Below are 23,135 nucleotides of genomic sequence, written 5' to 3'. Positions count from 1 at the left end.
ATGCCAAACACAGTAACAACAAGTCTCACAATGGAGACGTTAGTGGACCTGCTCGAGCAAGTCGAAGAACAACGGGAGGACAGTGCAACAGTGCTTTATTTATTTATTTATTTTCTTTTGGGGTCACACCCAGTGATGCTCAAGGGGTTACTGCTGGCTCTGCACTCAGGAATTACTCCTGGCGGTGCTCAGGGGGACCAAGTGAAATACTAGGAATTGAACCCGGGTCGGCCGCGTGCAAGGCAAACTCCCTCCCCGCTGTGCTCTCACTCGGCCCTCTCTCTGCTCTTTGGCGCTCTGTGCTGCAGCCTCCTGCCAGGCCCCAGGTGCCCCTGCCTTCCCAAGCCTGGCTTCGTCTCTGCCCCTGCCCCGAGCCCCAGCAGACAGGGAGGTCTGCCTCTGTTTCCTGACTTCCAAAGAGCAGGAGAGACTGGGGCTGGGGGTGTCCTGGGCCCAAGGTCGGGGCAGACCCTCCCTGGGTGCTTGCCGGCAGAATCACTCACTGGCCCTCGGTTTGCACATGGCCACTGGCTGCCACCGATGCTCGGTTCCCTGAGACAGGATTCTGAGTCCGCGAGTGCCTCCACGCAAGCCACTTGCCAGAGTAGCGCGTGCTGCCATGTTGCAGTTGGGAAGGGGGGGAGCGGCCGTAAAAAGGCCTGGGCTGGAGCTGGCGGGTGGGGGCGGCCCTGGGCAGCCCCTCACCCTCCACCCCGTGCTCCCACCCCAGGTGTTCCAGGAGGTGCAGGCGCTCATCACCTCCTGCATCGACGGCTTCAATGTCTGCATCTTCGCCTACGGGCAGACGGGCGCCGGCAAGACCTACACTATGGAGGTGGGTGCTTGCTTGGGAGTGTGGAGAAAGACTCATGTCCCTCGGGTTGGAGAGACAGCATGGTGTGCGTGTGTGTGTGGTGGTGGGGAAGCAGTCAGGCCATCAGCTCCCCTCTTGCTACAGTTGTGGGGGGCTCTCTTCATCGGTGGACGTTGGCCTCTCTTGGTCTTCACAGCCCCCAAGGACCCTTAGTTTTTCATGTGAACCCTAAGGCAGAAGTGCCTTGGGTCCCGTGGGGGTGGGGGACGGGCAGGCTCACTGACTACAAGCGAACAGTAGTGGGGGGTTAGTGCAGACCTCAGGAGGGGCTCTGGCCAGCAGGAGAAACTGGCCAGTGAAGGCCTTTCGGGGCACCCAGCAGCTCCCTAGTGGTGGCCAGCCCCTCCCCAGGGCTCGTGATGGTGAATATGGGGGTGTTGAGGAGGACTCGGAGCTGTGGGTATAGATGCCAAGCTGGTCCCTGGGGGTGTCTTTGCTGCTACACTTCTCTAGGTCTTGGGGGAGGGGGCGCTGTGGGGCTTCTCTGGTGGGGAAGAGCCCTGAACAGGCCCTGCTGGCCCCAGACTCCTATCCCAGGTAGACCCTGGTTTGGGGCGGGGATGGGAGAAGAGCTGAAAGGTCTGGGGTGTGCACAGGGTACGGGGGCTTGGGCAGACCACCAGGGCCATCCATGTGTCAGGCCCCCCGGCAACACTGTGGCCTCAGCCCCTGTGGGGGTCACTCGGGGAGGGCCCAGCAGTGGGGGGAGGTGGGAGTAGACCCCCCAAGGAGACACCATGCAGAGGAGAGGGGCGTGCTGCAGTCACCCTGATGAGGTCTCCAGATTGTCTCGGCCCCTAACACTGCCGTGGGCAGCCTGCACACAGCCCTTGGCATGTGGAGCCCCTCGGCAGTGGCCAGCAGTGACCAGTGACAGTGACTCCCAGGCACTGTGTGCCTCGTGCATAATCCCAGTCTGAGGGCAGTCTGGGGCGTGGGGGTGGGTGCTTCTTCCATTTTCACTGGGGGCCTCCAGGCCCAAGAAGTGAAGTTACTTGGTGTCTATACAAGGCGTCGGGGAAGGGGTGGGTGGCCTGCAGTGGGTACTCTGTGTCGGAAGGCTGACCGGGAGGGTTACTGGGACATGGCCAGACTCCCCGGGAGCGTGAGCAGCTGGTGGGTTGGGGCCCGGCTCACGGGGCCTCATCTCTGCCATAGGGGACCCCGGACAACCCGGGCATCAACCAGCGGGCACTGCAGCTGCTCTTCTCGGAGGTGCAGGACAAGGCGTCTGACTGGGAGTACACCATCACTGTCAGCGCCGCCGAGATCTACAATGAGCTGCTCCGGTGGGTGCGCGGCCCCCGGGGGTCATCGGGGGCAGGGAGAGCAGAGCTGGCCCCCCACCCCCCCAGGGGCAGGGTACCCGGTCGGGGGTCTCAGAAGGGGCATGAGCAGTGAGAACCCATGCCCACGGGGGTCTGACTCAGACAGCTGCACTGAGGGTCCTGACATTCAGAGGTGGAGAGGGAGGTGTCCCCAGCCCCCTGGGGAGCCCCATGCAACTTAACTTTCAGAGTGTGGCCCCCACCCTGGGTCCACAGCAGGTGGTAGTAAGCGAGAAGGTGGGGGGGTTGGGCGGAGGTCCTGCCCATAGGAACTCAGAGCGGTGAGTGGGGCAGGAGCAGCAGACACAGGGGGATTTGGGGGCACAGAGAGGACCTGCGAGCGGGGGAGGAGGAGCAGGAGGGTCTTTAGGCGAAGGTCAGGGAAGGCCTCTGGGCAGAGACAGGGGCGGGGCAGGCACGGAGTTCCAGGCTGCGGGCGGGGTGCAGGCAGCGGTGGAGGAGGGAGGGACGACCAGGTCTGTCTGGCCCTCCAGGGACCTGCTGGGACAGGAGCCCCAGGAGAAATTAGAGATCCGGCTGTGCCCAGACGGCAGCGGGCAGCTGTACGTGCCCGGGCTGACCGAGTTTCAAGTGCAGAGCGTGGACGACATCAACAAGGTGTGGGGCCGTGGGGGGCGTGGCGTGCCTGCCGAGGGCGTGGCTTGTGGTGGGCGTGGCGTGGGTGGTGGGCGTGGCCTGGGAGGCTCCCCCGCCGCCCCCCCCCCCCTCCGCGCAGCCACCGGCTTCGGGATCTCTGCGTCTCCGCAGCCTTCGCGCCTCCTTCTTCCCTCCATAGCGCAGAGGGTGACACTCAGCGGGTTCTCGGGAGGGTGTGACTCCCTCCCCCAGGCCGCACTCCTAAACCCCGCCCCCCGCCCCAGGTCTTTGAGTTCGGCCACACCAACCGCACCACGGAGTTCACCAACCTGAACGAGCACAGCTCGCGCTCGCACGCGCTGCTCATCGTCACGGTGCGCGGCGTGGACTGCAGCACCGGCCTGCGCACCACGGGTGAGCGGGGACGGCCGGACACACGCCCTGTTCCCCACCCCCCCAGCCCCCCCCCCTCCGTGCACGCCCGGTCCCCGCGCGCGCACTCCTGGTCCCCGCGCGCCGCCCTGTCCCAGCGCTTGCCCGGTCCCCGCGGGCCGCCTTGTCCCCGTGCGCGCGCCCTCACCGCCGCGCCCTCCCCACAGGGAAGCTCAACCTGGTGGACCTGGCGGGCTCGGAGCGCGTGGGCAAGTCGGGCGCCGAGGGCAGCCGCCTGCGGGAGGCCCAGCACATCAACAAGTCCCTGTCGGCCCTGGGGGACGTCATCGCGGCGCTGCGCTCCCGCCAGGGCCACGTGCCCTTCCGCAACTCCAAGCTCACGTACCTGCTGCAGGACTCGCTCAGCGGGGACAGCAAGACCCTCATGGTGGTGCAGGTGAGGGCCCGGCAGCATGTGCGGGGTGGGGCAGCGGTGTGGAGGGGAGGGGCGGGCGGGCCCCAGGCCTGGGTGAAGTCAGGGGAGTGAGCTCTCGTGTCCACTAGGTGTCCCCAGTGGAGAAAAACACCAGCGAGACACTGTACTCCCTCAAGTTCGCCGAGAGGGTGCGCTCCGTGGAGCTGGGCCCCGTGTCCCGCCGGGCAGAGCTGGGGTCCTGGTCCAGCCAGGAGCATCTGGAGGTACGGGACCGGGTCCCTGGCGATTCTGGCTGCAGACTTCCAGCAAGGGGGGTGGGGGAGTAGGGGGCAAGAGTGGTGGTGGGGGGCTCGGGTCACTATTCCTGCTCCTTCTGCACACCACTCATTCCTTCTTGCTGTAAGGGGGGGTGTCCACTTGTGCCAAGGAAGGGGGCTTCACATGGCAGGAGGGGCGGTGGGGCAGAAAGCATGAGGGGCCCCAACCGCCTGCCCTTGCTGCCCACAGTGGGAGTCCGCGTCCCAGGTGGCCCCGTCTGCAGCCCGCGCTCACTCAGCCCCTGGCTCGGTCTCCAGCAGCCGCCCAGGCTCCATGAGGAGGAAGCTGCAGCCGTCAGGTGAGGGGAGTGGGGCAGGGTCTCCCCACGGGCCGTCCAGCAGCCCCTCACATGTCCTTCCCTCTTGGGAAGACTTTTGATGACCTCAAAGTGGATTTTGCCCCAGTGCCTGGCCTGGGAAGAAATACTCGGGTGGGGAGCGCCACTGCCAGTCAGAAAGGCCTGAGGGGCAGTGGATAGCTCCTGCTTGTTGGACGTGCAGACTGCAGGCCAGGGGCATCCAGAGGGGTGGGGGCAGCAGGGTCTTGGGCCCTGAGACAGGCCCATCAGTCAGACCCCTGTCACTTTGATTTCAGCCTGACGGCTGGGGCTGCGCGTCTCCAGGTGAGTGGGGCCCAGTGGCCCAGGACTGCTCGCTGGCCGCCTGCCTGGCCGCCGGGGCTGCAGGGCTGCTCAGGGCTGGGGCTCGCCTCCCCGCTTCTATGTGCGCTTCTGCTGAGACCCGGCCCACCCTCAGACCACCCCCAGCCGCTGCTGAGACCCTCTTTCCACCCCCCTCTGCAGGGAAGTTGAGACCCGTGCCTGTGTGATGGACAGACAGAGGTGACCGCGCCGCAGGGCAGGTTCCAGGCCTGGCCAGGCTGCTCTGCTGCAGTGTCCGAAGCCTGGGGGGCCGGCTGGGCGGGAGTGGAGGACACTCTGGTGCCAGCTCCCCGCGGAGAGGAGCAACACCTTCAGAAGAAAGGGCCGGCTTGTGGCTGGGGCTCTGGGTGCACGCGGCACAGGCTGGGACGGCAGGAAGGGCCAGTTCAGCCAGGCGGGCCCCGGGCCATCGGAGTGGGCCCTTGGGGTGGGAGGAGCGTGGGTGGGCCCGGCTCTGCCCGCCGGCAGGAACCGTGGGAAGCGGGCGGGTGTGTGTCATGTCGTGTGGGAGGTGTGGAGCGTGGCCCCCCGCCAACGGGTATTTATGGCTGCAGGAGGCCGGTGGGCAGCTTCTGCTGCTCCCCCTGCCTGGCTCAGGCTCTCCATGCCCACGGGCCTCCTGGCATTTTTCCTCCCTCTGAAATCCTATTTAAGACCTTTTGGAAGCTTAGCCATTTTTACTTGTTAAAATAAAAGCCTTTTTACACAAGCATAGTCTCGGTTTTGTGAACCCCGGAGCCCTGAGGGCCGATCATAGGTGGGAGACACGGCCCTCCCCATCCACTGATGGCTGGTCACACCCCTGGACATCAGTGTCCCTGGCCAGGAAGGGTCAGTGCATCCTGCCTTTCATGCCCAGACCACAGTGGGCCAAGAACTGGTGCCTGCGGGACCCCAACCATCAGCACAGCAGCTGACCCCCGCCTTCTGGGGAGCCTGCAGTGGGCCCAGGACAGGGGTCCCCCTACAATCGGGGCTGAACTCCAAAGCTGTGGCCTCATGTAGGGTCCACCACCTCTTGGGGCAGACCCCCAGGATCCAGGGGCGTCTAGCCAATAGGGCGGAAGGCAGCTTGGGACCCTTTGGGGGTTTGGAAGGTGTGGGGCTCTGCCATCCGGCTTTGCAGGGCTGCTGGGGACCCCCAACAGCACCCACCCTTGGGACAGCTACCCCCTAGGCAGCCCTACTCTTTCCTCCTGGGAAGTGGGAACCCGCTTCCACTCTGCTGGCCACTCAGCCCCGAGTAAGGCCCTGCCGGCCCAGCCAGGCAGGGAGAACAGGGAATAGTTAGAAATTTAATAAAGTTCACCTTATAAATTACAGCAGCAACCCTGGGGCTCTCTCGGCTGCCCCACAAGCAAAGAGTTGGTTCAAGTCAGGCAGCCGCCGCTGCAACCGCGGCCTGAGCTTGGGGGACTGTGGAGGTGACCAGTGGGCCAGCACTGCACCGCCTCCAGGCTGGCCGCGGGGCAGCAGTGGGAACTGGGCAGTGGCTGGTGAGCTGGCGGGCACACCGGGCACAGCCACCGGGCGACTCAGTCAGTCCAGGCTGGCCATGAGCAGGTGCAGCTCGCGGAAGGCACTGCCGTGGCGGCCGCTCAAGACCGACTTGCTCCTGACCAGGCCGCTGATGCTCTTGAGCTGCTTGTAGCAGAGCCGGCACTTGTGTAGTCTGTGGGCAGAGCGGGGTTACCGAGCTGGCCAGCCGCTGGGTCCGACCCGGCCAGTCCTCGGAACCCAGACTCCCTCCCGCCCCACCCCTGAGCCCCGCTGCCCCACCGAGCCACCATCGGGGGTCTCTGGGCCTCACCTCTCCTCCCGGCTGATGTCCACGCCCACAGAAGGCGGGGCCGCCAGGATGTCGGTTATCAGAGGCAGGAACCGCTGCAGGATGAGCTTCAGGGAGGTGCAGCCCGTCTGCACGTAGCTTCAGGGGCAGATGGCGTAGCAGACAGAGCCAGGGGCACAAAGATAGCAGAGGCTGGGTCCGGGCAGCCCAGGATTCTCCTGCCAGCCTCCGGGACCCCGGCTGCCCACCCAGACCCACGCGGACTCGTGTTTCCCCATGCCTACCTTTCGTATTTGCTCTGTAGGAGTTTCTCGATCTGTGGCAGGACTGTGGTACACAGGTCCAGTTTCCACAAGGAGCTGGGGGAGAGGGTCCGAGACGTGTCCTCAGCGCCCAGCCCTGCCCGCCGTGCCCAGGCCCAGCACCGGCCACCTCCACTTACGCTTTCTGGTTGACGATGTTGAGGAGGTCCACCATCACCGACAGGTCGTTGATGGCCACGGCTGAGTCCACCGACGTCTGTGCAGACAGCAGACTCAGAGGGGCTGGCACAGGGCCCGGCCAGGCTGCATTTGGGCTTTGGGGGCGGGGGGGCGTAATGACCGAGCACCTATAACTGAGCCCCAAGCCACGGGAACTAGGTACCCGTGAAGGTGCTGGTGGAAGAAGCAAGATGAAGACAAGGGGTCCAGGAGACGGCACAGCAGCCGAGCGCCCGCCTTGCTGTGCAAAACTGAGCTTGATCCCTGGTGCCACCCATGTGCGCCAAGGAAGGTCCCAGGTCACCACAGTGCACTGTGTCCAGGAAGCGACACCGCACCGGAGCTACGGCCACAGCTGGGAAGTCAGCCTTGCCCACGAGTCTCATCCCCCCATCTGTGCAGCCCCCCGGAGCCCCAACAACTGCAGCAGGGCAAGGGGCAGGGACGAACGCTCCTGGGCAGCCCGGGCACTCGCCTTGATGTCGCCTGTGGTCCACACGGCCCGCACGGTGTCCAGGTTCTTGTGGCGGCTGGTGAGCACCACACACATGGTGTCGTGGCCTTTGCGGATCTGGGACATGGCGTCCTCGTCCACCAGCTCCGCCTGCTGGGGGCCCTTCACGGCCTGCTGAGGGGAGGGTCCTCATGCTGGCGGCCGCGCTTGCCCTCCGGGAGTGGGCCCACACCCCGGCTCCGCCCGCGGCCCCCACTCACGGGCAGGAAGTCGGAGGCCTTCAGCCCGATGGGCTCACTGCGGGCGGCAGGGATGACGGGGGGCTGGGCCTTGGGTGCAGGGGTGGTGGCCGCCTCTAAGGGCTGGGGCAGGACCTCGAGCTGGAGGCGTCCGGGGCTCTGTGGATGGTCAACCGGAGGCTCCCCCTCTGTTCCTGACCGAGAGGCCCTCCTGCCTCCCGGGCCAGCCCCCTGCCCCTGCCCCACCTACGTTTGGCACAGGAAGCTCCGGGTCCAGGGCAGGGTTGGGCTTGGCAGCCTCCTTTGCTGGGGCCACGTCTGGGGGCGCAAGGAGAGGGACATGGCAGTGAGTTCAGGTTCAGGTTCAGGGTCGGGGTCGGGGTTGGGGTCAGGGTGGGGCAGGCACTGGGAGTGGCCAAGAGAAGTGGCTGCTCAGCAGAGTCCTGGGGAGGTCTGAGGTTGGAGTGCAGTGTCCCCCTCCCCACTCACACGCAGGCCTGGCTGAAAGCATGGGTGCAGGCTGCATGCTGGGGCGGGGGGGGGGGGGGGGGAGATGCTGGATTGCCCGTCACTCACCCTCCTCGGGGGGTGCTGGGAAGGGCTCAGTCCTTCGGGGTGGGGTCCGACCTGTGGGGGGAAAGGGGCTGAGGGACCCAGCATGATGAGACCCAGGCTGGGGCCCAGGGCGCAGTCAGGATGGGGGCTCCCCGATGATGCTCGGCTGCAGGCCTGAGGCCCCATGACGTCCTGGGCCTGTCCCTCTGCCTTGCGACTTTGCCCTTGGCTTGGGGCTGGGGGGTGGGGAGGACGGAGAGGGGCCTCAAGGCCCAGGGAGCAGGGCTGGGGAAGCATGACGGGGGCGGGCTCGGGCAGGGCCGGGAGTGGGCCCAGCTCACTGATGCTCTTCTTGGGCTGGAAGATCTCATTGTAGTCCTCCGTATTCCGGATCTCGGCCCGCGACTCCCGCTCCTCCCGCTCCTCCTCGCTGCTGGGGCTGCGGCGCTCGCTCTCCGAGTTCCGCTTCACCCTGCAGGGGCAGACCCAGGTGGGAAGGAGGGCCGGGGTTGAGCCCCTCACCTGGACCCTATGGCTCCGCCCTCAAGGCACCGAGGCCCCGCCCCCAGCTCCGAGGCCCCGCCCCTGGCCCTACAGCCCCGCCCTGCGGCCCTGAAGCCCCGCCCCCACCTCTGAGGTTTGCTGCAGGTGGTGCTGGGCCGCTCATAGATGCGCCGCAGCGGGGCGCTGGGCTGGGGCGGCTGCGGCACCGGGGGCCTGCTGTCCTGTACGGGGTCTGAGGCCACCGTGCCCGTCCTGGTGACCCGAGTCAGGTCCACCACGTATGAGGACACGTTGCTCTGGGAGAAGGCCACGCCAATCTGCGGAGGGGAAAGCGTGGGTGCGGGCTGTCAGGGGCCGGGAAGGAGAGAGGGAGAAATGGGGCGGGGCCGAGGGGGGCGGGGTGGGCAGGGGGGTCAGGCCACTCTCACCAGCTGGTCGTTGCAGATGGCCAGGTCGGCCACCTTGCCCCAGCTGACCAGGACCACGTCGAAGCAGCGCTCCGGCTCCCAGCCGTACACCCGCAGTGAGTCCTGGCAGCCGCTGTACAGGCAGCAGCCGTCCGGGTTGAACAGGACGCTCCTGGTTGGGCGAGAGTGGCTGCTGCAGCTCCCCGGACAGCAGGCTGAGGGGTGCTCGGGACCCCTCCTGCCCGGCCGCCTCCTACCTGACAGGGCCGGGCTCCCCTTCGATGCAGCTCACCACCTGGAACTTCTCCAGATCCCAGAAACGAATCGTCCTGCAAACACGGCCAGTGTCCGCCTGCAGAACCCCCAGCCCCCCATCCCCCGCCCACCCTCTGAGAGGCCAGCGTCCCCCTGCTACACCCCTGTCCCCTGCCTCCCAGGCGACACACACACAGCCAGAGCAGAGAGAGGCCCTGGCCTCACACAGGTCTTAAAAGGCTGGGGTGGCCGAGCCATGTGGACACAGGCTACTGGGCAGATGCTGTCAGGAGGGCCAGGTGGGTCCTTGTGCGCACGCACACACACACACACCCGCACGCTCGCACACAGGTCCAGGGACAGCGGGGGGCATGGCCGCTGCCCGCGCTCACCGGTCAGCGCTGCCGGAGGCCAGGAGGTACTCGTTGGGGTGAAACTCCACCACAGTGACGGGCCCCGTGTGCCCGGGGAACTCGGACATCATCTTGCCGGCAGTGAGATCCCAGAGCTGGGGCGGGGCGGGCGGGGGTCAGGGCCAGGCCAGGGCGACCCAGGGTTTGACACAGGACCCGGCCGACCAGCTCCCTGCCCAGCCCGGGAGCTACCTTCACCGTGTGGTCGTCAGCGGCCGATGCCAACCACTTCCCATCGGGGCTGAAGCGGAGACAGCGCACGGCCTGGCTGTGTCCCTGAGGAAGGCAGAGCACCCACTTATACCTGGGGTTCCCCTCGCCCCCAGCCTGCTCCTCCCCCTGTGCCCCACAGCAGGGCCGGGGCTAGGCCACAGGCATCACTGATGACTCTGATCAGTTTGATCCTGTCCATGACAAAGGATCCAAACACCCCCACACACAATTCCCTGTAAACTCAGGGTCAGGAGCCCCGTCCCAGCAGAGGGTCCCGCTTCCAGCCCACTGACCCAGAGGACAGAGCACAGGGCAGCAGATGCGGCTCGGGGGGACTCCTTGGAAAGCGGGGTGGACCCCCCAGGTACGGCTGCCTAGGACCCTCCCTCCCATCCTCCTCTTTCCCACCGGGACTCCCGTTTCTCCCCAGCTGGAAAGAAAGAAACCCCTTGGCTTCCAGTCAGGGTCTGGGCACCCCCACCTGGGGGGCTCTGGGAAGGGCTGGCCGGGGCGTCCTTACCCGGTAGCGGAAGACACAACCTTTCCTTCGGATGTCCCAGAGCTGCAGGGAGAGAGGAGCAGGGGTGCTCAGGGGAGGTCATGCCCATGGGCACCTCAGGGACACACACCCACAACACCAGAGCCCAGACACGTTCTCTGAAGCCAGACGTTTTGAGCAGAAGCATCCGGCTAGCACCTCCCTGTCTTCTGGCCCCGAGAGGCCGTGGACACAGCGCTGTCCCCGCTGACCTGGGAGTTGGGGCTCACCTTGATGTTGGTGTCCTGGGAGCCTGAGGCCACGAACTCGCCATAGGGGTGGAAGTCCAGGCTGCAGATGTTGGCTTTGTGGCCCATGAGCGTGCGGAGGACTGGCAAGAAAATGAGCAAGTCGGCAGGGGAGGGGAGGGCGGGGGAGCACGGCCCGGTGACCCCGTGCAAGAGTCAACAGGGAAGGTCCAGCGACATGCATCAGCCCAGACTCCTCACACCGGGAACCACGTCTCCCGGAGCAACCATCCTGACCTGCCTTTCCAGCCCCCAGACTGGCTGACAGGGGGTCATCAGCGCACAGTTTAATTCTGACCGTCAGAGCGCTAAAAAGGTACACAGGAGAAGGAAAAAGTAATGAAGAAAAACAAAAGAAAAAAAAACCAAAGAGAGAAAAAGGAGGTACATAGAGGAGTCGGAGTGACAGTACAGCGGGGAGGGTGTTTGCCTTGCACACAGCTGATTCGGGTTCGATCCCCGGCATCCCACGTGGACCCCAGCCCCATTAGGAGTGATCCCTAAGCACAGAGCCAGGAGCCAGCCCTGAGCATCGCCAGGTGTGGCCCCTAAACAAGAAAGAAAAGGTACACGATGGCATGTGGATGCAACCTACTTCTTTTGCACACACAAAAAAAATTGCCTAGAATCTGTGATGATGATGCAGTGAACGCAGGAATCAACCAGGGTCCTCATTCCAACAACCAACACCCCTTTTTCTCCTAGGGGACAAACAGCCATTTGGGTCATAATCCCAGTCCCCAAACTTGCACCCAGCTTCTGCCCCTGGACTCATGCCAGTGCTTTCCCAAGGGCGAAGCCCCAGAACCAGTAGAGCCAGGTCACCCCGGCATCAGGGGCGGGCTCCGGGGACTGGCACCTGCCACATCAGGAGAGGGATGGCGGAGAGCTTCAACCTGGGGGAGGTGTTTGGTTAGAGAGGAATCCAGGAGGGCTTTATGGAGGTGACATGCAAGAAGGCAGTCAAAGGGTGGCCGAAGAGACCAGGCACCAGGCAGAGGACAGGTGCTCACCCAGACCCTGGACAAGGGATCTTCAGGATGGTGGTGAGGACAAGTGAGATCCTCTGAGGACCAAGGGAACTCAGGGATGGCAGGTCTGGGGCTTCTGACAGCATGGGTTAGGGGCTAGTCACTGCCAGATACCGAGGACCCCACAGACCCCCAAGGATTTGCCGACAGCTCCGTGGTCCCTGTCTTACTTTTTCAAGAACTCAGAGCCCCACTGTCTGAACGAGAAAGGAGCCGGGTTGCGGGAGGGGGCTCCCCGGAGGAGGCAGCATACGAGCCCACTGTGCGTCTGAGGTCAGTGGCTACGAGCACTGGATGAGCTAAAGGGTCGGGGGCTCTGTGACACCGAGTCGCAGGCAGTTAGGACTCAGCTGGAACACAGAGAGAATTGCTCAAGACAGCCCCAGCGGGCGCCACGGGGCACCTGAGTGTGAGCTGCAAGCCTCTGGCGCAGCGTGTCCCTGCCGGACCAGGAACGGAAGCCAGCAGGCGAGTGGCCTCCCCAACTCTGAGCCCAGCTCCCGGGCTTCCCAGAATGTGACGTGTACCTCAGCCCCCCCACGCACCCCAGCAGTGCCAGGGCCCACGAGGGCTGAGGCTCAGAGTTGGGATCTGGACGGCCTTTCCCCGTGTGCCTTTTCTGGGGTCAGCTCCTGAAGGCTCCCCAGGCGGGCCAGGCCCAGCTCCGCACAGGATCGAAGCTGCCCACCATGCCTGGAGGGCAAAGGTTGTCCCCATGCCCACTCCGACCCTGCCTACCCGAGACCCTTCGGGTGGCAGGCCCTGCTGGGCGCCCTTTACGCCGTCCACGGAGGGGACGAGACACTGGCCTGTCTGCTCAGTGAGCGTGACTCTCCCACCCTGAACCCTAAGCTGCTGCCCCTGACACAGCACTGGCTGCTAGCCAAGGAGGCCAGGCCAGGCCAGGCCAGGCCAGGCCAGGGCCAGGGCCAGGGCCAGTGCAGCCAGACCCTGCTGTCCACTCGGTCCACGCCGGCCCGGCCCATGGGTCCTAAAACCCCTGGGGAGCGTGCCTGCGCTGCCCTGCCCAGGAGGATGCTGGGGCAGTCGCACCCAGCGTGGGCCCAGCCTCAGGAAGCCCAGCCCGCCCCCGGCCGCCCAGAGCCGCAGGACCGCATTCTTCAGGCGTGACTTCCGCTCGTGCCCGGTGTCCTGTGACCCAGCAGGGCCCTGGGGAGCCTTCTGGTGCAGGAGGTCATCAGGGCATCTGTGGCAGGGGACCTCGGTATGTGTCTGGCCCTTGGGCACCTCAACACTCCCAAGGTGCCCCGGTGCTGCTGGGCAGGCGGCGGCGTGCCCAGGCCCTCCACCCAGGCTGCGGCAGGTGGGGGCGGCAGGGCCGAGCACTTCCTGCCAAGGCGCCAAGGGCGAGTTTCTCTCCCGTCGGAAAACCCTCCAAACTCAAGAGCACTGTGTGTGTAGGGGGGGGAGTGCAGGGGGTACTGGCCACCGGGAACCAAGCCTAGATCACCCTGGACAGCAGTCTGGTCTCTGCCCAACACAGGCCATCACATACGGGGGAGGGGGGGTCCTGCCCACCTGCTCTGCCCTGAACCCCTGGGAGCCTGTCGGCAGCCAGTTTGGGGACCATGTCTCGAGGGAACCCAGTTCTCTGAGCACTGGGCCTCGGCCATATGCCTGTAACGAGCTCCCGGAACTGTGGCCAGGCCTGGGGCGTCTGGAGCCATGGGGCTGCCTTTGCCGCCCACCTCGGGGAATTCCTTGCATTTCCCGAAGGGCTGGGACTTCGCTCTCGGGCCCCTTGCTCCTCAGGCCCCGGCCTGCCTCTGGGCCAGCACACAGCCTCCCACCCTGCCCTGCCCCGCCCCGCCCTGGCCGCCTGGGGCCTCTTCAGCTGGTCTGGGTTTCCCGTGGGGTCCAGTGCAGGGCTGTGTCTGCCATCACAGGTATCCAGAGGCCAGTCCCCTCAGGCTCCATCCCTGCCTGGGCAGACAACACCCAACAGGCCCCAGGTACCACTCTCCTGAGACCCACCCCCTGCCCAAATGACACTCTTCTTCTTGTTTCTTTTTGCTCAGTCCTGTTTTTTTTTTTTTTTTTGGGGGGGGGGGAAGGTCTCCAGAGTGCCTGAGGGACCTAGTGGCCACTGCTGGCAACTCTTGGACAACTAGACCCAAAGGTTCTGTGCTTGGGCACTGCAGGGCCAAGGGCAACCAGGCCACCCTGGTGGTGGACCTCCAGGGTCCCATTAGGTACTACCCAGGGAGGGGACCGGGGTCCCTGTATTCTCTGTTGCCTGAGACCACGTGTTTTGTTCTGGTTTGGGCCACACCCGGCCGTGCTCAGGGGCTACTCCTGGCTCTGTGTTCAAGGATCACTGAACAGCTCCATGGCCATATGGGATGCCATGGGGGACCAGAGGGGATGCTGGGGACCGAGCCCGGATCCGCCAAAGCCAGGAAGGCATCCTACCCACTGCACTATCACTCCGGCCCAAGACCGCTGTTGCACGAGAACAGCGTGGAGCCACACATCTGTGGCTGATGTCCTGTGGCAATGGCAGAGAGACCGGCGGACACATGCCGGGAAAAGGCGACTCGGCAGGACCCCAGGCCCTCTCCTGAGGAGCCTCTGGGGTGTGCCGGGGGCCCAGACAGGAAGTCGCCCGGGACTGCGGCGACGGGGAACACCCGTGGGGGCTGAGAAGGGTCCCCCCACGGTGAGACTCCACATCTGCCGGCTGCTGAGCTCATGAGTTTACAAACGGCAAAACCCAGCCAGGCCCGAGATGAAGGAAAACGGTCGACTCACCCCGAGCTCGAGCCGAGGGAACTTTGGACGTGGGGACAAAGAGCCCACAAGGCTGCGAGGGCGGGGGCAGGGACAAGGAAGGGGAGGCATTGGAGGGGCCAGGCCGGTGTCCAGTGGGCCTAGACACACAAGCCAGGGCTGCTGCAGCTTCCAACGGCTGAGGAAAAGGGTTCTAGATCTGGACTCAAAAAAAAGCAAAGAAAACTGGAAGGGGTCGCATAAAGGTGCGTTCAGGCAGAAGCTTGGAACACCCACACCTCAGCCTGGGACGCTCAGTCCCCCTCTGGCTGAGAGAACTCAGGGTTAAGTGAGTTTAAAAGAGAGAGAGAGAGAGAGAGAGAGAGAGAGAGAGAGAGAGAGAGAGAGAGAGAGAGATTAAAAATAAAAATAAAAAGGTGCAGGTGAGAAAAGAACAATTATAGCCGCAGGGAAACCAGGTGATGAGGAGGAAGGAAATAAGGTGGGTGAGGAAGAGAAGCCACGAAACGGTGGCAAAGCCACACCAGGAGACGAGGCCCAGATGGAGCTGGGCCACAGGATAAGGTCGGGACGTGGGAGGCGGGGGCCTCGGGGAGGGGGCAGGGGGGTCTCTCCTGGGCATCTCAGACCAGTGTCGGGGGTCAGGGGACAGCAGGCACCTACTTTTGGCAGCTTCCAGGTCCCAGACGCGGATGGACCCTGACTGGGAGCCGGCCACGACCAGCTCCTCGGGGGTGTTGAGGCGGACACTCTCCACGGGGGACGTGTGGCCTGTCAGGCTCTGCGGACAGAGGGCGGCGGCTGCAGTGCTCGGTGTTCCCGGCCCCCGGGGGTCTCCTGCAGAGGCAGTCTCACCCCTCCCCCACCTCCTACGGGCCCTGACCACTTCCCACCGTGCTCCTGACCAGGGACACCCTCACCGACCCCCACTCGCCGGCTCCCGTCCCTCAGGAGGGGAAACAGGGGTGGACGGAGACACAGCCACGGCTCTGGGTGCAGAATTAGAGCTGCTGCCACTGGGGGGGGGGGGGGGGGCGGGCCTGGCCTCCTTCTCCCAGGCAGGTCACCAGCTCAGAGTCAGCCCCGCAGACCCCCGGAGGCATTTCATTTCAGGCTCTCTGGAGAGACCAGGCCCAAGCACGCCAAGCATAAATCATCTGAGTGCCGAGCCAGGAGAAATTCCTGAGCATCCTGAGCACTGTGCCACTGTGTGGCCCACTGCAGACCACCAAAAAGAGAGAAAAGCTGTGAGCAAAACGGAATTCCTGTCCTTGAGTTGCCCAAGGGCACTGGGAGAGGGCGAAAAGGTAAGGAATCAATGAATGTGGCAGGATAGTACAGCAGGTAGGGCATTTGCCCTGCACGTGGCCAACCTGGGTTCGATCCCAAGCATCCCATAGGGTCCCCTGAGCACCACCAGGAGTAATTCCTGAGTGCGGAGCAGGAGTAAGCCATGAGCAGGGCTGTGTAAGGCCCCCAAACTAAAACAAACAAATAAAAAAGGAGTGAAACAAGATTTAAAAAAAAAAATGCTACGTGGGACCTGAGCAATAGTATAGTGGGTAGGGTGCTTCCCTTGCCCATGGTGTGATTCCCAGCATCCCATATGGTCCCCAGCATCCCATATGGTCCCTGGGGCCTTCCAGGAATAATTCCTGAGTGCAGAGCCACGGGTAAGCTGTGAGCATCACCAGGTGTGCCCCCATCCCCTAAACAAAACAAAACAAAAAACTCCATCGCACTTTTAGCAGGGGGCATTTGGAAGGCCCCCGCTCAGTGCTTCGGGGTCACTCCTGATGGTGCTGGGGGCCCGTGTGGTGCCGTGGATGGAAGCTGGGGCTCCCACGTGTGAGACCCGGTCTCACTAGGCCTCCCTGCGTCTCCCTGGCTCTCTAGCCTGTTCTTGGCATCAGCTGTGGTTCAGGCCAGAGCTCAGTTCTTGGCTGGGTCCCCCGAAAACACTGTGGTGGGGGGCTAAGTTTTAATTATTCTCATCTTTGCTCAGTCCAGGACCCAGAGACTGGCCATTCCTTCCGCCGCGAGGCTGGAGGGAGGGCGGAGGCTGATCGATATCCGGAGGGCCCTTTTGGCAGCGTGTCCGCAGAGCTCTCAGGGGAGGAGCACTCAGAGCTCACGGGATGAGCGGGGATCTGCTCTGGGATGCAGGGCCGGCTATTCACTGCCATGCCTCAGCAGAGCCCCAACTTCCGGCTCGAGGGCCGGCGTCACAGGCCCGGCGGACAGGCAGGGTCGAGCACCAGCACGGGAGCAGCGCTCACAGCCCCGAGGCCCTGGAACGCCAGGCTCCAGAAGCATGAGTCTCCGGCAATCACGAGCTGTGTGCCCCCCAAGCGTGTGCCCGCGTCTGCAGGCGCATCTGGGCGTGCACACGTGTGCGTACAGCTGTCTCAGCAGCAGCGCCGTGCAGGGACCCGGCTGTGGCCCAGACCTGGAACCCTGCATGGCTGTGTTCTGTTTTCCTTCCTCTCTGTCTTGGCTCGGTAAAGCAGCTCTGCGCACTGCACGCAGGGGCGTGGCGGGGGAGGGCACCCGGAGCGCAGCTCGCCAGCACCAGGCAAGCTCGGTCCTTTGGTAGAACGAGGTGGGAAGGGATGGAAATAAACCTCCCTGTATATATAGCTCACTGGAAGCCCGGGACTTCTGCCCACGGCCAGGTGGTACCCGACTCCTCCTGAGGGCTGGGCGCTCTCCCCACTACCCTGGGGGCGGCGGCACTGATGCTGTGCTCGGTGCCCCCCGCCCCCGCCCCCAAGCCAGGCCCCCAGGGAGCAGGGAGTCCCGGGCCCACCAGACCCAGCCGTCACCCCCACCCCGTCCCCAGCCACTGCTGTGGCACGGCTCACCATGATGCAATTGGGTTTGTTGATGGACCAGAGGTTGACCCGGCAGTCATCTCCGCCCGTGGCCAGCAGCCGCCCGGACGCCTTGCCCAGCACCAACGAGGACACATTGCTGGCGTGGGCAACGATCTCCTCTGTGGGGAAAGAAGGGCAGAGAGAGAGAGGCGTTAGGGGGGCTAAGTGGGGCACAGGCAGAGGGGTAGGCCTCGCCCGCTCACACCCCGCTCAGCAACGGCCGCTGACCCTCCAGCTGCCCGCTGGTGCCCAGACGCCCCTGGTGGGCTGCAGGGCCACAGACAGGGTGGTGCTCGGGACGGAAATGACCCTCTCAACATGGTCACTCCTGTTAGTTTTTTTTGGGGGGAGGGGGCAGAGCCAACAGGTCTGAAAAGCACATCATAATTTTCCTATGATGCAAAGAGAAATGAAAACAATCGCTAAAATAAAGAAAGTAACCCACGGACCAGCTGAGTGGGCCCCCTGCCATCTTTGGGGACCAGGCGCGTCAAGGTAGAACCCGCTGTCCGGGCACGGGAGCTTTCCTGGCCATGGTCTGTCACTGCAGGCTGTGTTCTGTCTGGAAAGGGGCCCAGAGCACCGGCCCACGGGGTCGCAGTGTGGGCTGGGTGCCCCGGGGAGGTAACTCAGGGTTGGCTGCCATGGAGACAGGGACCCAGTGCCCGGGAGGTGGCTGGGGAGGGACCAGAGGCGGAAACCCTATTTCTAAGTGAGAGCACAGATGAGACAAAGGCCATTGTGGGCAGCCACCAGCTTGGGTGCCTGGCCGGGAGGAGCAACGTCAGTGCTCCTGAGGGCACAAAGGTGGACAAGGAGGCACTGAGAGGGGCCGGAGTGACAGTGCAGCTGGGAGGGCATTTGTCTTGCACGTAGCCAACCCGGGTGCGATCCCTGGCTTCCCATATGGTCCCCTGAGCACCACCAGAAGCAATTCCTGAGTGCAGAGCCAGGAGTAACCCTGACTATTGCCAGGTATGACCCAAAAAGCCAAAAAAAAAAGAAGGCACCAAGAGGCAGTCAGGGCAGTCAGTCCCCCGTAAACAGCCTGGGGGAAGGGCAGAGGAAGCCCCCTTGCCCGCGGGCCCAGGGCAGCCCAGGAAGCAATGTAGCCAGCAGCCTGGCCCAGAGGGGATCCTGCCCAGGCAGATGCTCAGCACCACCCGTCCCCGCAAGGCTGGGAGCTCCCAGCGGGAGTGCTCAACCAGGACCCCACCGCCCGCATTCAGGGGCCGGGCCCTGTCCCATCCGCATCTCAACCGAGGAACGGCCCATCCGTCCTCTGGGCATGGCAGGGGCATGGTTTGGGGTGCTCTGGGGTTCAGCTCTCCACCCAAGCATCCCCGCACGCACACCTGCCTCCTGGGGCCTCAGAGGACCACCGCACCTGGGGTCAGCCATTACTCCGTGACACACAGGATGAGAAGGAGGGAAAGGGGAAAAGTCCCTCACACTTCAGCCCAAGGCCCGGGGCCTGGGGTAGGGTGAGAAGGATCTGGAGGCGAGCCCCAGGTCACCCCCAGGCAAGGGGCTCACTGGGGCTGGCGAGGAATGGGAGGGAAAGAGCTGGCAGAGGCCGGACACCGTGGGTGCTAGTCCCAGAGTCCCCCACACCTGGTCCAATGCCAACATCAGTCCGCCCCACATCAGTTCCCCAGGCTCAGAAGACTCATCTCGGGCCCCATGTGCCAGCCCGAGCCGAGGAGGTTCCAGAAGGGACACTGAGGACCAGCATCGCCCTCGGAGGTGCAGGGGCCCAGCTGCAGAGAGCAGCAGCCAGAAGCTACCATACTGCAGGCGTGGTCAGCAGATGTCTGATTCAATCAGTCCCCTAGTGGCCAGGCCAGAAGCGCCAGAGGGGCCGGGTAGCTATGGGCAAGCACCCCCCACGACCTCCACAGCCCCGTGAGGCAGGACAGTCTCTCACTGCTGGCTCCTAAGTCTGGCCTCTCTCGAGCCTTCCCACACCCAACTGCCGGCTCGACTCCAGGGCCTTTGCATGCCCCTCGCCGGGTGCAGTAGCCAGTTGCCGGGTTCAAGCACACGCCCCGCCTCGGTGGGAGATGCAGGGAACAAGATTACCTAGCTCCTTCCCTCCCTGAAGTCAGCCCACGGTACATCTTGCCTGCACCCCCACCCCCACCCCGCACACCCCTCCCACATTTTCTCCAAGGCAGCACCACCCTGGTTCTACGCTCAGGAAAGAACCCACTGTTGAATGGACAGGCCCGTAACAAACCCCCCAACCCCACATCAAAGCGCAAAGTCACTCTCCAAACACCCGTTCTGGGGCTGCAGCAATGATACAGCAGGGGCAGGTAGGCTGACCCCCGACACCCCACGCGGTCCCCAGAGCCCACTCAGGAGTGATCCCTGAGCCCAGAGCCAAGAGTCAGCTCTGAGGGCTGCAGGGAGTGGCCCAAAGACCAAAAAATAAAGTATCCCCTCCATGAGAACTTACAATGAGGGGCTAGGGAGATAGCACAGCGGGTAGGGTGTTTGCCTTGCAGAACCAGGAGTAATCCCTGTGCATTGCTGGGTGTGACCCAAAAAGCAAAAAAGAAAGAAAGAAAGAAAGAAAGAAAGAAAGAAAGAACTTACAATGGGCCTCCCGGAACTACAAGGTACAGAGCTCTTAGGAACAATGTGAAATGGCCCAAACCTCTCACTTTTCACAACCCCAAGGCCCAGCAGAGAGTCACAGCTGAAGGTGGTGTGGCCGCCCCCTGCCGCTCCCTGCTCCTGCAAACAGCTCGGGGATACATGGGCAAGAGGGTAGCCAGTGTGAGACACGCTGAGGTGAGGCTTCAGAGACCCCCACAACATGCGGGACAGCAGTTCTCAAATAGGCGACCAGGTAGACCCCCTTGGGGTCATCCCCTGGGTCCCCTCAGGGGCCCAAGAGATTGAGACTGTTCTCAGGAGACTGTAGAGGCGGCTGAGCCTTCCTTTCGTTCTCTCCCGGGCTCACAGCACATAGGGCTGCCCAGAGGACACGTGGCATGCGATGCCATCACCACCGGTGGCATGCTTGCATGGCCTCGGGTATTAAGAGCACCAGTATTGGGCCGGGGTCATAGTAGAGCAAGCAGAGTGCTTTGCCTTGCACGTGGCTGAGCCGGGTTCGATCCCCGGCATCCCCTATGGTCTCCCCCCAGCACCGCCAAGGAGTGATCCCTGGGTGCAGAGCCAGCCCTGAGCATCACCGGTGTGACCCCCAAACAAACAAAGAAAAAAAGAGTGGTAGTCTTCATTCCTAACAGGGGACACACTGAGTGGACCAACTCCCCTCAGCACAAAGCCTTGGAGGGTGCCCACACTTTCTAACAGGACAGAGTGACCCTCAGCTCAGAGTGCGGAGGGAGGTAGGGGTGTCCATGCCCCCTCGCATTCCACGCTCTGATTCCTCTACATCCCTCTGCCCTCGTCCCAGTCCTGGAAGGTCCTCTACTGAGGGTGAAACATGACGTTTTCACAGGACATGGGCCGGAGGCATTGGGATGGGAGGGGTGGCGTGGTGGGGGGGGGGGGGTGTTAGGGCACTGGCCTAGTTAAACCCCCAGCCCCGCCTCTGGTCTCCCAAGCACCAGCTGGAGTCAGCTCCAAGCTCTGCCGTATGTGGCCCCCAAACTGGTAAATACAAGATGCTGGGACACCCTTCGGGGCTGCTGTCCCAGTCCCCCTGTGCATCGATAAGCACACTGTGTCCTGCACTCAGCCTGACACCTCGCTGGCACCACCCAGCCACTCGAGAACGCGCGTGTGTGATGATCTCACAGTGCAGACGGGAATCAGGTCAGGGAGGTTAAGTCACCCTCCCCAGGTCACCCAGCAAGGAAAGACCTGCCGTGCCTCTTGCTCCATCTCTGAAGCCCGCCCCAGAGCCGCAGACAGGAGACAGCCTAAGGGAACAGTGAGTGGAGAGAGAAAAACACCGGGGGGAAAAAAACACTCACGCAACTTCCACGCTGTCTTGGTGACCACAGGGGTGGCCATCCTTCAGCTGGCCGGAGCCCCCTGCAAAGTAGACGGTGCTTTCCTCCTGGGGTGGGGGCGGGTCCCCCCCAGATCCTCCAATCAAGTTGGTAGGGAGTTGTCACACATTCAGGCAGAGGAAATGCCTCGGCTTGTCTCCCGCCCGTGGACCACCTCGTGGTCCTAGACCGGCCACAGCAGCAGCCGATGTGCGTCGGTCCAGAGTCTCAGATCATGGGATGTCAGGCTTGAGCCATGTCAGTTCCACGGGGCTGGAATGCACAAGAAGAGGGGCTTGTCAGCGGACAGTCCCCACAACCTGGGGGTAGGGGGGCTGCAGTTGCCCCTCCTGAGGTCCCCATGATACCATGAGCAAAAGAGAGACTCCACCCTACCCCCGGACGGGATCCAGGGGCGGCATTATAAGCTGGTCTGCAAATCTGGAGAAAGGCCACCACTGGCCCGGGGGGAAAGCAGCGTCCCCGAGGGCCAGGAAGCAGGGTCCCGGAAGCCGGCTTGTCATCATCAGTGCAGTAGACGCAGCAGCCCGGGGAGGCCTCGTGTCTGCAGTTCAGATTTCTGGGAGTCACTGTTTTGCATGACGTAAGGGAACGGGGTGGAGTCCGGGGCTCAGGGACCCATGAGAGGCATCCCAGGAACAGGCAACTAAAGCCTCTCCAGGAGGAGAGTCTCTAAGATTAGAGCTCTCAGGACCCAGCCCCCCTCCAGCATGTGGCAGGGCAGCTCGTCCGGGGTGGTCCCCGCAGTTCCCTGTGCTGGGAACGGGTCCCCAGGCTGCCTGGGAGGGCTGCCTCCTTCCAAGGGCCACTGGCGGGGCCGCCTTCCTGCGTCCCCCACAAGCCGCTTCCCACCCCCCACTCCCGGCCTTCTCCTCTCTTCCCAGCGCCCCTCTTCTGCGTCCCCTTTCCCTTCTCGCAGTCGCCAGCGCCCCCCGTTCCTGCACCTCTGGGCTCCCTCGGCTGGCCCCTGCGAGCCCCCTTTCTGGAATCAGCATCCCCATTCATTCGCCCTCCTGCTCCCGGTGTCCATCAGCCGTGCCCCCTGCAGACCACCCGGCTCCACTTCCGGCCTCCGGGCTGGCCCCCCTCCAGCCCCCACGCCCGCCCACCCGTCCCGTCCCGAGGCTGGCGCTGAGCTCCCGGCCTCGCCGGACCCTCCCAAGCCGCAGCCTGTGGGGCACAGGCTCCAGCCTTCCCACGCCCGGCGCCCTCTCCGGCCCAGACCGGTCGCCCTCCGCCGGGCTCGGCCCGGCCCAGCCCATCCTCGCGTCCCTTCCTCGCCCCTTGCCCACTCCACCTGCAGCGGCGGCTCCGGAGGCCGAGGCTCAGCTCCAGACGCGACCCCCACTTGCCTCCATCCCCGGCCCTGATTGGCCGCTGCTTGACAACCGAACCCTCACAACAAAACCTCCGGCCTAGAGACCCGCCCCTTCACCTTCTCCGCCAATTACCAGCCGTGGGCGCCCCGCCTCCCGCCAGGCTTGGCCAATCGATGCAGGCTCTTGTGCCGCTTTTCTAAAGTACCCGCCCCCTCGTCCTGAATTGAACGAATCAGGAGACAGGAGCCGTCAAGCACCGCCCCTCGGTCTCTGAAGAACCAATGCGGGCTACGTTTTTTCCGGGTCCCGCCTTCGCCCCAAAGCTTTCCCTTTCCTCCTCTTTTTCGTCCCTCCCTGGAGCTAACTCGGCGCTTCAAAAGAATTTGCGAGACGCCCTCCAATGAGGCTGCACCAATCACGTCCAGAACCGTGCTGGCTTGACCAATCAGCGTCCGTCTTATTGAAACCCCACTTGCCAGC

The 23,135-nt window shown here is 63.9% G+C and overlaps 2 protein-coding genes across 5 annotated transcripts in view; one reads left to right on the top strand and one right to left on the bottom strand.

The window, feature by feature from the left end:
• KIFC3 (kinesin family member C3) overlaps positions 1-5,295 on the top strand; it is a 28,664-nt gene extending 23,369 nt beyond the window's left edge. For all 4 annotated transcript variants that reach the window (XM_056137130.1, XM_056137129.1, XM_056137128.1 and 1 more), the window contains 9 exons: positions 731-835; positions 2,033-2,163; positions 2,697-2,820; positions 3,084-3,213; positions 3,399-3,628; positions 3,736-3,870; positions 4,115-4,223; positions 4,520-4,547; positions 4,728-5,295. In XM_056137130.1, the coding sequence (XP_055993105.1) occupies positions 731-835; positions 2,033-2,163; positions 2,697-2,820; positions 3,084-3,213; positions 3,399-3,628; positions 3,736-3,870; positions 4,115-4,223; positions 4,520-4,524 (969 nt within the window). In that variant the 3' untranslated portion in view covers positions 4,525-4,547; positions 4,728-5,295. The remainder of the gene's footprint in view (positions 1-730; positions 836-2,032; positions 2,164-2,696; positions 2,821-3,083; positions 3,214-3,398; positions 3,629-3,735; positions 3,871-4,114; positions 4,224-4,519; positions 4,548-4,727) is intronic.
• Positions 5,296-5,819: 524 nt separating this feature from the next.
• KATNB1 (katanin regulatory subunit B1) lies at positions 5,820-22,739 on the bottom strand. Its single transcript, XM_056136118.1, has 20 exons — positions 22,634-22,739; positions 21,298-21,588; positions 17,330-17,460; positions 15,129-15,246; positions 10,666-10,766; positions 10,418-10,459; positions 9,877-9,960; positions 9,664-9,779; positions 9,274-9,345; positions 9,038-9,188; positions 8,736-8,926; positions 8,447-8,577; positions 8,127-8,177; positions 7,801-7,868; positions 7,572-7,691; positions 7,333-7,482; positions 6,818-6,894; positions 6,660-6,734; positions 6,397-6,513; positions 5,820-6,258 (listed from the first exon to the last, which is right to left on the bottom strand). Exons 2-20 carry the CDS (start codon positions 21,335-21,337, stop codon positions 6,126-6,128), a joined length of 1,968 nt encoding a protein of 655 aa, XP_055992093.1. The 5' UTR covers positions 21,338-21,588; positions 22,634-22,739; the 3' UTR covers positions 5,820-6,125.
• Between the last annotated feature and the right edge of the window lie 396 nt (positions 22,740-23,135).

The sequence above is a fragment of the Sorex fumeus genome, unplaced genomic scaffold (genome assembly GCF_029834395.1).
Source record: "Sorex fumeus unplaced genomic scaffold, SorFum_2.1 ptg000122l, whole genome shotgun sequence".
Classification (NCBI taxonomy): domain Eukaryota; kingdom Metazoa; phylum Chordata; class Mammalia; order Eulipotyphla; family Soricidae; genus Sorex; species Sorex fumeus.
Note: the sequence above shows the minus strand (reverse complement) of the source record. Positions and strands in the feature narration are given on the sequence as shown.

Coding starts and splice junctions, on each gene's coding strand:
- KATNB1 (XM_056136118.1), bottom strand. CDS start 21,337: ATGGCCACCCCTGTGGTCACCAAGACAGCGTGGAAGTTGC. Junction 8,578..8,735: donor ACCTGCAGCAAACCTCAGAG/GTGGGGGCGGGG, acceptor CTGCCCCTGCAG/GGTGAAGCGGAACTCGGAGA. Junction 7,483..7,571: donor AGGCCTCCGACTTCCTGCCC/GTGAGTGGGGGC, acceptor TCCCCTCAGCAG/GCCGTGAAGGGCCCCCAGCA.